This window comes from Hyperoodon ampullatus (genome assembly GCF_949752795.1).
Source record: "Hyperoodon ampullatus genome assembly, chromosome: 5".
Classification (NCBI taxonomy): Eukaryota; Metazoa; Chordata; class Mammalia; order Artiodactyla; family Ziphiidae; genus Hyperoodon; species Hyperoodon ampullatus.
The window spans coordinates 78,458,027-78,471,621 of record NC_136918.1 but is presented as its reverse complement, the minus strand read 5'-3'; the positions used below and the strand labels follow the sequence as shown (position 1 = coordinate 78,471,621).

Sequence of the window (13,595 nt, the reverse complement as noted above, 5' to 3'; positions counted from 1 at the left end):
AATTTGCAGAATTTTTTATATATTTATAAAATTTATATAGTATATATAATATATAAACTTGAGAGATATATATCACAACTATACAAATATATAAATGTATTATATAAATTTATGTATTTTGGGGGGTATTCAATACATATATATTCGAGATACATATATTCTCAAGTTTCCATATAGGCACAGGTCTGTTTTGGAGCTTTCTATTCTATTCAGTTGGTCTGTTTGTCTATCCCTACACCAATAACACGTCTTAATTACTGTAATTGTATAATAAGTCATAATATGTTGCAGGTCAAGTCACTTCCACTTTGCTTTTCTTCTTTAAATTGCTTTGGTTCTTCTTGGGCCTTTTTGTTTGATATGTTTTATAATTACTCCATCAGTTTCTATGAAGAAAATCTCCTCTGATTTTGATTGAAACTATATTGAATTGATAAGATTAATTTTTGGAGAACAGACATTGCTATTATATTGTCTTCCTCTCAGTGAGGATATAGTATATCTCTCCAGTTATTTAGGTCTTCTTTAATGCTTTTCAATGATGTTTTGTAATTTTTTTTCAGGAAGTTTTTGTACATCTTTGTTAAATTTAATTCTAGTTACCTTATTTTTTTGCTGTTGCTATTATATTGGTTTAAAAAAAGCCTTTACATTTATTGTTTTTCATGCATAGAAATGAAATTGATTTATATAAATTTCTATTTAGAATCTTGCAGAGTGCTTTTATTAATTCTAATAATTTGTCTCCAGATTTTCTTGGACTTTCTATAGACGATCATATTTTCTGTGATTTAATGACATTTTTGTTTCTCCATTTTTAGTGTTTTTTGTTTGTTCTTTAATGTGTTTGACAGGAGCTCTAATACACTGCTGAAGGTGTGGTGATAGGAAGCATCCAGTGTCTCATTCCTGATTTTGTAGGGAATCACTCCAATGTTTTACCATGAAATACGATCCTTGCTCTAGGTTTTTGATAGATATCCTTTTATGAATTCTTTACCAAATGATTTCTCTCTATATATTGAAATGAGCATACCCTTTAATATATTTATATGGTAAGTTACATTTTAGGTTTTCTAAAGTTAAACTATCTTTGCATTTCTGAGATAAACCCAACTTGACCATGATTTATTTATATGGTGCTGAATTACATTTATTAATACTTTGATTAGAATTTGTGCATCTATTAACATAAATGAAGCAGTCTGTACTTTTCCTATCTTGTACTGTTGTCTATTTTTGGTATCAAAGTTAAACTAGCTCTGAAAAATTTGTTGGGGAGGGTTCCCTATTTCTGTTCTCTAGAAGATTTTATGTTTATAATTCCAGAAGATTGGAATTATCTGTTCTTTGAAGGTTTGGGAGAACTCACTAGTTAAATCATCTTAGCCTGTTGTATTTACTTGTTTACTTGTTAGGAAAATTTTTAATTACTAATTCAACTTATTTAATAGATACTAGAAAATTCAGGATTTCTAGTTCTTCAATCAATTTTGGTAAGTTGTTTTTTTCCAAGAAAATCTATATTTTGTTTAAATTTTCAATTTATTAGCATTAAATTGTTTTGTCTATTTCTTTTAATTTTTGCAAAGAAACTGCTGTTGACTTTATTACTTTTCTCTGTTGTATGTTTTTGTTTTTATTTAATTATTTTGTTTTTATTCAAGTTGATTTTCTTTTTTTAATTTTTTAAAATTTTATTTATTTTATTTATTTATTTTTGGCTGTGTTGGGTCTTTGTTGCTGCGTGTGGGCTGTCTCTAGTTGCGGCGAGTGGGGGCTACTCTTTGTTGCAGTGCGCAGGCTTCTCATTGTCAAGGCTTCTCTTGTTGCAGAGCACAGGCTCTAGGCACATGGGCTTCAGTAGTTGTGGCATGCAGGCTCAGTAGTTGTGGCGCAGAGGCTTAGTTGCTCCGCTGCATGTGGGGTCTTCCCAGACCAGGGCTCAAACCCATGTCCTCTGCATTGGCAGGCGGATTCTTAACCACTGCGCCATGAGGGAAGCCCCTTATTTTCTTTTCTTACCTTAAATTGGTTACTTAACTGATTAATTTCTGCCTATAGATTTTCTTAATATAAGCTTTAAGGTTCTATAACTTAAGTACTATTTTAGTTTTATGTCAAAAATTGTATTAGTAATATTTTCATTAACATTCAGTTCTAAATATTTTCCAATTTCTGTTTTCATGACCCATGAGATGTTATTTTGAAGTGTATATCTTATTTCCAAATGTATTTATTTTTAAGCTATTGGGTTTTTAAAATTGATTTCTAAGTTAATTACGTGATGGATGATAGTCAGAGAACACAGTCCAATCGAGAATATCTTAAAACTGTTGAACTTAGAATATGGTCAATATGTATAACTGTTCTGTGTATACTTGAGAAGAATATATATTCTCTAATTGCTGGGTGGAGGGTTCTGTATATGTTCATTAGGTTAAAACTGTATTCTTCAAATCTTCTATAGCCTTGCTAATTTTTTTTTTTTTTGCGGTGCACGGGCCTCTCACTGTTGTGGCCTCTCCCGTTGCGGAGCACAGGCTCCGGACGCGCAGGCTCAGCGGCCATGGCTCACGGGCCCAGCCACTCCGCGGCATGTGGGATCCTCCTGGACCGGGGCACGAACCCGTGTCCCCTGCATCGGCAGGCGGACTCTCAACCACTGCACCACCAGGGAAGCCCCTTGCTAATTTTTTTAACTGAGTGTCTACTAGGTTCTGAGAGAGCTGTGTTAAATCTCTAAGATAGTGGATTTGTCAGTTTTGCCGTTAATTCTGTCAGTTTTTTCTTTATATAGGGTGAGGCTATGGTATTACCTCAATTACCATCATTATATGCCTATCATTATATCTATTCCCAGTTAATTGAATCTTTTGTTATTGAGTAGTCATTTATCCCTAATAACATTCTTTAACTTAAGGTTAAACTTTGGGATTTGTTTGTTCTTATTTTTCTAATTCTTTTAGGTGTAAGTTTAGATTGTTTGAGATTTTTCTTCTTTACTGAGGTAGGCTTTTATCACTATAAACTTCCCTTTTAGAACTGCTTTTGCTGTGTCCCATAGATTTTGGATCATTGTTTTCATTTGTCTCCAGGCATTTTAAAATTTCCTCTTTGATTTCTTCAGTGACCTATTGGTTGTTTAGTAGCCTATTATTTAGCCTCGATATGTTTGTGTTTTTGACAGTTTTTTCCTTGTAATTGACTTCTAGTCCCATACCATTTTGGTTGGAAAAGGTGCTCAGTATGATTTCAATCTCCTTAAATTTACTGAGACTTTTTTCATGGCCTAGCACATGATCTATCCTGGAGAATGTTCCATGTACACTTGAAAAGAATGTATAGTCTGCTACTTTTGGATGGAATGTTTTATATATATCTATTAATTCCATCTTGTCTAATGTGTCAATTAAGGCCAATGTTTCCGTATTGATTTTCTGTCTGGATGATCTGTCCAATGATGTAAGTAGGGTGTTAAGAGTCCCCTACTATTATTGTACTACTGTCAATTTCTCCCTTTATGTCTGTTAGTATTTGCTTTATGTATTCAGGTGCTCTGTAGTTGGATTTTTAAAATCCAATCTATCTGTGACTTAACTAGCAAGTTTAGTTCAAATTACACATATTATGATCACTTACGTATTTGGAACTATTTCTTCCATTTTGTGTTGTCTCACTATTTTTCCCCTCTGATTCTTCTTTTCCGTCTTCCCTGATTTGACTTTTTTGGATTTTTTAATTTTTTTTTTAATTTTTAAATTTTTGGTCTACTATTTAGAAGTTAGGGTACTTTACTTCTCTTCTTTTAGTGGCTGCCCTTAATAATGATAATCTCTTGAATGACACAAGGACTTTAAATCCCTTTAACTATTTAACTATATTCATTAATCCAACATTTTACATGGTTCATCTTTTCAGTATTTTATTTCAGTCTTATTTTATTCCACAAATTATTAGTTGTTTATAAAGACAGTGATTGTTTACCATTTACACATTTACCATCTTTTTGTTTATCATGCCTTCTTGAAGCTTAGATTTTTCTTCGTTTTTTCCCTCCTCCCTGAATTATATCCTTTAAATTTTAAATTCCTTAAGTAAGAGTTTATCTTTTGTTGGTAAATTCAGTCTTCAGTGGTCTGAGAGTGTCTTTATTCAAGAATTAAAGCAAAATAAAAGCTTAGCTAATTACAGAATTCTAGGTTAACAGTTCATTTTGCTCAGCCCTTTGAATATATTATGCAAATGCCTTCAGGCTTCAGTATTAGTTTTCTATTACTGCCATAATGAATTACGACAACTTTAGTTACTTAAAAAAGCACAACTATACTGTCTCACAGTTCTATAGGTCAGAAGTCAGGCATAGGTCTCACTGGGCTAAAATCAAAGTGTTGGCAGGCTTCACTCCTTTCTGGAAGCTTTTGAGTTAATTTCCTTGTTCACTCCAGGTGTTGGCAGAATTCAGTTCCATGCAGTTAAAGAACTGAGTTCTCACTTTCTTCACTGGTTGTCAGCTAGAGGCCACCCTTAGCTCCTAGAAGCTTCTCACTTGCATCTCAGAACAAGCATAGGGCATCAAATTTTTCTCATGCTGCCATCTCTTATGTGATTAGATTGGGCTGACCTGGATAATCCTGGTTAATCTTCCCATCTGAAGGGTAACTTTTAACTTTTTAATTTTATATTGAGGTATAGCCAATTAACAATGTTGTGATAGTTTCAGGTGCAGAGCAAAGTGACTCAGCCATACATATACATGTATCCATTCTCCCCCAAACTCCCCTCCCATCCAAGCTGCCACATAACATGAAGCAGAGTTCCCTGTGCTATACAGTACGTCCTTGTTGGTTATCCATCTTAAATATAGCAGTGTGTATATGTCGATCCCAAACTCCCTAACAATCCCTTCCCCTGACCCTGAAGGGTAACTTTAATCACATCTGCAAAATGCCTTTTGCCATGTAAGGTAATATATTAACAGATTCAGGAGATTAAGGTGTGGACATCTTTGCAATGAACAGAGGGAGGACATTATACTGCCTACAACAAGAAATATGTTGTCAGTCTAATTAATTGTCATTCTTTTGTAGATAGCTTGACTGTTCCCTCTGCCTGCTTTTAAGATCACCTCTTTGGTGGCCTACAGTTTCATTATATTTCTTGGTATGGGTTGTTTCTTTTCTTATCCTTGTGAACACTGCCTCTCCTCCATTATCTTTTGACATTTCTATTAAACATATGCTAGATCTTTCAAATCAGTCCTCTCACCCTCAGCTCTGTACCACAGTCTCATGCACAGGCGTGTGAACACCTCAGCCCTCATGTTCAAGCTCCATCCCTGAAAACAGTCACCCCATGGCCATTCTTGATGAAGACTGTAGCATAGTCTACCCTTGGGAGAGAGACCCAAGGAAGAGTCCTGGAAGTAGACTTGGAGCTGTGTAGGCAGGAAATTAGAGTTTCCAGGTACCTAGTGGGTGGCTTAGAAGTGAGGTGTACAGGTTCCAAATGGACACATTCTCTTGACCTTGTGCATTCCTCACCTTGTGGAGATGGGCATGGCCAGAGGAAGGTGAGAGTGAGCCCCTCTCAAACCAGAAGTCCAAGGCGGGACTCCTCTTGCCCATATTCAAGGGCAGTAACATATGAGACAATAAACATGCTTCTTTTAAGATGAAGAATGCTGGCTAAGGTAAGATGATGAGGAGGAAGTATTCTAGACAAGAGGTTGAGGATGTGAAGGTCAGGGAAGTTTGGAAGTATAGAGATATTGATTTCAGAATAGGAAAGAGATGCATGCTGAGATTAGCTGGCCACTACACTGCAGAAATTTGAAGTCAAATATGGCCACAGTCACAGTAGATTCAGCCTTTTTAAGAGCTCTCTGCACAGAATACTCTTCCAACTCTGTTCCCAATGTGCTGCGTCCCTAATTCACCTATCCTAAAAATTCTTCAGGTCTCAACTTGAGTTTCACTTTTTTTTAAAAGGACTTCCTCCCAACCCCAGATTAATTTATCCCTTTCCTCCTTATATTTTTCCAAAGAATCTGTAATTCCTCTTTTGTTATACCGAGTCACACTTGTTAAGATGTCCATAGCTGCCTTTCTGATTATTTCGGCTGAAAGCTTTAGGAAGACATTTGTCTTGTCCAGCAACATATCCCCAGCACCAAGAAAGTGACTGAAATACATACATCTGGTGACCAAGATATATTTGGTGAATTAATAATTTAGCCTCATGGTGCCTGAGTGGCATTACTTGAAATAGCTGAATCCAAAAGGGGTAGCAGTAGAATATCGGCCGTCTGGTGTCCTTCCACTGCAAATAAGTTCATTTTACACATAATTTTCAGAGCCAGTTACTTTGACAAAGGTGATTTATTTTGATATATAAAGCACTTTATAAGATTCTCTAGAAAATCTAAAATCATCTTGTCGTCTTAATATGTTAGTTACACTATCATCATTTTACAAAATAAAAGGATTGGATTATATACTGGAAAATCTCTTCATTACATGTAAAACATTTTTGCTATTACCTATGGTAAAGAAGATAAAAGGACAACTTGAAGGAGAGGGAGAGGTCCTAAGAGTGTTTTAGTTGTTATCTACCCATCCCAACCCCAAGAGAGGAAGACAAAGATGAAGGCACTAAGATGATAGTTTATTTGACATATTCAAACCACTCTTTGAGTCACTGGTGGTCATTATTTGGTTAGTTCCTCCAAAGCAAGGTCATACCTGTTGTTAAAATGATGTGGAGGTTAATCAACAGAGCTGCCACTTGAGAGTTTCCTCCAAGGCTGCTGTGGAGAGAGCATCATTTGTCCTGAGTAATCCTGTACATGATCTTGCATGCAAGTCCACAAATACTGGGGCACAGCCTGTGTGTCACTAAAAATGACAAAGGTTTCAGGGCTGGAAACCTTGTCAACCACACTGTTGTGGCAATCTACGGCTCCAGGATGCAATGGTGGGGGAACAATATTTAACTGATGACCCTTGCAGAAGGAGCCTGTGAGTACTTCAGCCTCAAACACATAGATCAGCTTATCTGTGGCAGATGTTTTCTTGATCCGGTGTGCTATGTTTTTGAGGTTCTTGGTGAAGTATATTCCAGCTCCATATTTTGGGTCTGATGAGAGAAAAAAAAATTAAAGATTATTATGATCTGACAAATCACATTGCCTATTTGGGTACTAAAATGTATTCACTCCCTAGTCCTCCAAATAATCACCACTTCCTGCTCTCAAGTCCCTGTGTCTGTAGCAAAGACACCCAAAGTTGTTCACTTGTGGCAAATTAACACTAATATCACGAAAATAATGATAGCTTACATCTTAATATACCATTAGAGTTTATAGAGGAGTCTATGATTTACAAAGCATTTTTACATCGATTATCTTCAATTAATATGTGATTTGGGTAGGATCGCCATATAGCATGAAAAATCTGAGGTTCAGTGAGAGTATGACTTAAGTCAACTTACCAGCCGAGCAGCTAATAAAGACAGCATAATGTAGGGAAGGTTCTGTTTCTATTAGAACATGGCCTGACTTCTACAAGCTACAAATAAGGATATGTCTAGAACTCTTGAGAATAGAGCTAGTGAAAAAAGCATGTAAGAAAGGCAAAGTGTCTTCCAAATTCATGGACAGCATTACAAGAAAAATATGTCAAAATAAGGGGAATGCTGAGCATATGAAGTAACGTTAGTGTGCATGCTACATTGTTCAGGAGGAGACACTCTGGATTTTGGGGACACAGACATCTGTTTACTAGTGGGATATTCTCTACTGTGGGGCAGGGATAGGTGTGGTAATACCAACCTCAAATAGGAGGCAAAGAATGAGACTTGGTTCCTCATCTACTGGCGCTTAGTCTAGGGATTTTTCCCTGTTCCAAAAGCTAATCCAAATAGATGAATCTCTAACTGAGGGATGTCAGTATTGACCAGACAGATGGAAGGAGCATTTGGAGGGTTCTAGCAGCTTCCCTGGTGTCCCTGAAATCACACCATGTAATCATTCACCTGCCCCATTAGTTCTGGCCCTTGAGACACACCCCAGTGAGGAACAGAAACCTCTCTAGATCTGCAGCTTGAAGTCACTTTACTGGATATGAGCAAGTGTCCTGGGCCTGGACACAATGCGAGGCGCTAAAACCCTGCCCGTCTGTTAGAGAGCATGGCTGAATATTAGAGAAAGAAAAGGTGTGTCCAGCTCCCTGAACCTCAGCCACAGTTGGAGCCTGAACCCGTCACATCCCAACCCCTCAGCCTGACTTCAGACCAAGCCCTGAGGCAGTTACTGAATGAACCCTGTCACAGAAAGACTCCTAAGGCTGGACTGAGCCTAGAACAGTCTGGGCTCTGGTCCATGTTCTCCCCTCCCTACACCCCAGCCCACAGTGGCCTGTAACCTGGGAACTCTGCATCCATACACATAGCCATGTCCTGGTTTGGGGGTGGCATCAGTGGAGCCATGGACACTGAGAATGGCAATCAGACTTGGGGCCAGTCTCAGAGCAGGTCAGTGGGGTGCAGGGAACCACTGAGAAGCAGCATGAAGGCTGGGGCCAACAGAAATAGGCAGTGATCACCCAGAGCATGAGCCTGGCAAAATAGCCCACAGAGAATTTCTACATGCTTTTGATCTAGGTGCATGCTCACCAGGAAGTTTTCCATTCATCAGGCATCCTTAATACTGTGATACAAGGAGGATGTGCCCTATTCCAACCATTGGTAATGAATATTCTCCACACTGATATAAATGCTTGTCATCTGTCTTCTCTTCTCTGGAATATTAAGAACTTTCAGGAAGCTGAGGGCCAAACTCTGGTCCTCAAGGTAATAATCCCTGCTTAATGCCCTCTCTATCCCTACTTAGAGGGGGAAAAAAATGAAAACTTCTTTGAAGCCATATTCTCTTTCCCTCCTTCCCTTCCATTCTTCCCTCTCTCTTTCTTTACATTTACTTGGGACATAACCAAACACTGTTTCAGGTTCTAGAGCAGCACTGAACAATAGAAATGTAATGGAGGGCTTCCCTGGTGGCGCAGTGGTTGACAGTCCGCCTGCCGATGCAGGGGACACGGGTTCATGCCCCGGTCCGGGAAGATCCCACATGCCGCGGAGCGGCTGGGCCCGTGAACCATGGCCGCTGAGCCTGCGCATCCGGAGCCTGTGCTCCGCAACGGGAGAGGCCACAACAGTGAGAGGCCTGTGTACCGCAAAAAAAAAAAAAAAAGTAATGGAAGCCACATATGTAATTTAAAATTTTCTAGTCACTGCATTAAAAAAGGTAAAATTAATAATATATTTTTAACCTATTATATCTAAAATGTTATCATTTCAACATGTAATCATAAAAATTACTGAGATATTTTACATTCTTTTCTTTGGCAGTGGTCTTTAAAATCCAGTATGTATTTGATACTTACAGCACATCTCAATTCAGATTAACCACATTTTAAGTGCACAATATCCACATGTGGCCAGTGGCTACCATGATGGACTTGAGCTTCAAAAGTGGCTAAGACATGTTCACAGAGAGAACTCCCCACATGTAAACAGATAAAATACAGTACAATTTTATGTGGCCAGAAAATATTTTGAGATAAAATTCAAAGATTTCTTTCTTGGGGGTTTCTTCTTGCTCCTCATTCCGCTACCCATTGAGTTCTTGCTACTTATCACCTCAGAGGCAAAAAGAATAAAATTTAGAACAAACTCAATTGAATATACATATATATGATATATACATGTATGTATACATAAATGACAAAATTATTTTTAATCAAGTGGAGAATACAGTCATAGAAGTCTGGCTTTCAGAGTTAGGTTTTCTGAGAGAGAAAAAGGAGTTTTTTTGAACCAAAAGGCTAAAAGCCTGAAGGATTTAGAGCATGGAGTTTATATCATGTATGAGAGAGGAAAGAATACAAGATATTCTAAAGCAGTTTTCTCACTTCAAGATAAAAGTTTTGGGCTTCCGTGGTGGCGCAGTGGTTAAGAATCTGCCTGCCAATGCAGGGGACACGGGTTCGAGCCCTGGTCCGGGAAGATCCCACATGCTGCGGAGCAACTAAGCCTGTGCACCACAACTACTGAGCCTGTGCTCTAGAGCCCACGAGCCACAACTACTGAAGCCCACACGCCTAGAGCCCGTGCTCCACAACAAGAGAAGCCACTGCAATGAGAAGCCTGCGCGCCACAACAAAGGGTAGCCCCTGCTCGCTGCAACTAGAGAAAGCCTGCACACAGCAACAAAGACCCAACTCAGCCAAAACTAAATAAGTAAATAAGTTAATTCAAAAAAGAAAGATAAAAGTTTTTCCTTCTACCTGGTGGGAAGAGAAGAATCAGAGAGGACATGCCTAGAGCTCTTGGGGACTCTGAGAACTTGCTCACTTTACTGCCCCACTCCCTTGAAAGAGCCCTGGGAGCCAAGATGTAGCAGAATAATAGAAATCTCAGAAAAACTGGAGGGACTTCCACAGCAGAAGGGACCATTGCCTGACCCCGCTGAGTGCAGCCCCTCACCCAGCCTGGCACTTGAGTGGAAAGTAGCAATGGCTGGGAAGATGTCCAGAACAGGTGAGGACAGCCCCCCCAAGAGCCCTCATTTCAACTTGGAGGATGAGCACACTCAAAAGTTTCCTGTGCTGCAGGAGGCGCACAGACATGGCCTGGAAACGATTTCCCCCGGCATGAAAAACAGAGCAGCCTGTGTAGACACTACCTAAGAGCAAAGGGCATTGGAAATTTAAGTCTGGGAAGGTGCTAATGACCAAAGCCCAGGGTGGTTTACCTACCAGAGGACACTGGGGTCAGAGGACAGATGGGGGGCCATAAGCTAGACCACCCTCCCCACAATGCCTGCCCACCATCTAGAGCAATCTCAGGAATATTAGGAGAAGAAAGGGCAAAGCCTTGCAGGAACTGAGTTTAAACGCCAAATGGGGACTTCCCTGTGGTCCAGTGGCTAAGACTCCGTGCTCCCAATGCAGGGGGCCTGGGTTCAATCCCTGGTCAGGGAACTAGATCCCACATGCCACAACTAAGAGTTCGCATGCTGCAACTAAAAGATCCCACATGCTGCAACTAAGACCCGATGCAGCTAAATAAATAAATATTTTTTAAAAACCAACCCAAATGGACTAAGAAAACTCTGAAAATGACTGAGCTCATCCTGAACTGTCAAGATGGAGTTTTCCATATCTGTGGACATGGGCGCATGAAAGCTAAAGTTCAGTTATAGAACCATAAAGAAAACAAGTCCCACACCTGAGATGTGTGGGACTGTAAATTTTTGTACTTGTTAGATTTACAGATGTAACAAAGAAATGAAGAAAGTACAGAGGCACACAGGGAAGCAACTGGCTGGGCCTGCAGGAGCTGCAGAAGGTGTCAAACAGGAGATGCCATTTGAACTATAGCTTGAAGAAGGAAGAGGAGTTCGCAGGTCTAGAAAGGGTGAGGACGGAAGGCATTCCACGTGGAAAGGCACAGAGGCGTGAAAGCATACAGCACGTATTTAGGAAGCTCTAAGAAGTTCACAGCTAGTGTGTTGAGGAATATAGTAAGTGATAAGCTGGTGAAATAACGTGGGACCAAGGCCTTAAATGCTCTGCTAAGGAGTTTGGGTTTTTTACCTTGTAGGCAACTAAAAATGCAGATGTTAAACGGGCGTGTAATTTTTTAGCATGCTAATTCTGGTAGCAGAGTAAAGCACAGGTCAGATGGTTTTGAGGCAAGGAAAGGACCAGGTAATGGTCTAGGCTTAGGGGAAGATGAACTAAAGCAGTAGGAACAGAGAGGTAAGTCTGGACTGAGAATTTTATTGAGAATCACTAGAACTGCATGACTGCCTCAATATGAGAGTGAGAGAAAGGAAGGAATGGAGGATGATAAAGTTTCCAGCCTAGGAGACCTGGTAGATGGATGGGGGTATTAGCCAGGTTAGGGAATATGGGGGGTGGGGTGGGGGGAGCCCCTTTCTTAAGGAAAAGTATGGCCAAGAAAAGCGTTCGGTTTGAGGTGGTTATGGGACATCTAGGTAGAGATGTCCAAAAGACAGAAATATGGGCCTGCGGGTCCGGAGAAACGGAGGGGGCTAGAGTTACAAATTTGCAAGTCATCACCATAGAGGTAGGAGTTGAAGTCTTGGGAATAGGTATAATCACGTGGGGGGACACTGTAGAGGAAAAAGAGCAAAGGTTCCTTCAGAACTCCAGAAAATACCAACATTTAAAAAAAGGACAACAGGGCCTCCCTGGTGGCACAGTGGTTAAAAGTCCGCCTGCCGATGCAGGGGATACGGGTTCGTGCCCCGGTCTGGGAGGATCCCATATGCCGCGGAGCGGCTGGGCCCGTGAGCCATGGCTGCTGAGCCTGCGCATCCGGAGCCTGTGCTCCGCAACGGGAGAGGCCACAACAGTGAGAGGCCCGTGTACCACAAAAAAAAAAAAAAAGGACAACAGATGGACTCACTAGATTATAAATTATAAGGGCAGGAACTCTATTTTGTTTCACCGTTGTATCCCTCCCACCTAGCACAGGGCCTGACTCTTAGAATGGTTTTCAATAAATACTTATGGAATGAATGAATGAATCCAATAAAGAAACTGCAAGCATGCAGGCACATTCTTGCTGCATTCATCCAAGTCTTACAAGCAAGAGATGAATTCAGAATAGAACTGGCTAGAATGCAAGAAAGATAGAAATAAATAAATAAAGCTTTGTTAATAGAAGCCCCCTCTACCAACACAAGGCATCTAAGTTTACTGAGAGTCCCATAATTTGGAACCATGCAGGTGTGAAAAAGCCAGGAACCTTTACACTCCAAATGAAAACTAGGTTAAAAAAAAATGAGTTGCTCAGTGGTGACAAAATTGTTGTCTCCAGGGTTTCTCAGGCACGTTCAGTTAAACGTTCTCACCAGACACATTGGCACAAGTCACATTATGAGTATTATCTCCCCACTGAGTCTGAATTGCCTGAATTCCCTCAAGGCAGTAGATGCTAAGCTAAAGGCTAGGGAAGTGGGCAGAGCACAGAGGCCAGTAGGTAAAAGACAAGAATCTTAAGGCTTAAAGACTAGATGGAGACAAGATATTTGGCTGGGTTAAAAAGACACAAACTTGACCAGAAATAAACAGGCCTCATGCTGCTTAGTTTTTAAAGGAATCGTATGGCTGAAAAAAACTAGAAGTCCAGCTATCAGTAGCCTGGGAGCATTCTAGATCCCTAGGGCAATCCATAGACCCCTGGTAGGCAGTTCACCTACAAATGACCAAGGGCGGCAATACATAAGGAAGATTTTTCCCAGAGTGCAAAACAAGGGTCTTACTCCACTCCCAGAATAGAATACTATACCGGTCCAGCAGCATGTGGTTAGTGGTATAGACCAGTGACTTGTGTGTTTTCCTTTCTCCCTTTTCGAACTGGGAGTTTTTATTGCGGTTTTCCTGCGCCTTCTCATATCGTTGTATAATGAATGTATTAGGATAATTACCTTGCCTTTAAGCTTTAAGAAAGTACTGTCTGGACTTGAGGCTGATGATGAGCTAAGATGAGACTTTGGGACAGTC

General features: G+C 40.0%; 1 protein-coding gene across 1 annotated transcript in view; it reads right to left on the bottom strand.

The window, feature by feature from the left end:
- Positions 1–6,659: 6,659 nt before the first annotated feature.
- PARP9 (poly(ADP-ribose) polymerase family member 9) overlaps positions 6,660–13,595 on the bottom strand; it is a gene marked incomplete at its 5' end in the record, with an annotated part of 31,935 nt that continues 24,999 nt past the window's right edge. Inside the window, one exon of the mRNA XM_079705256.1 lies at positions 6,660–7,137. Within this exon, the coding sequence (XP_079561382.1) occupies positions 6,767–7,137 (371 nt within the window). The 3' untranslated portion in view covers positions 6,660–6,766. The remainder of the gene's footprint in view (positions 7,138–13,595) is intronic.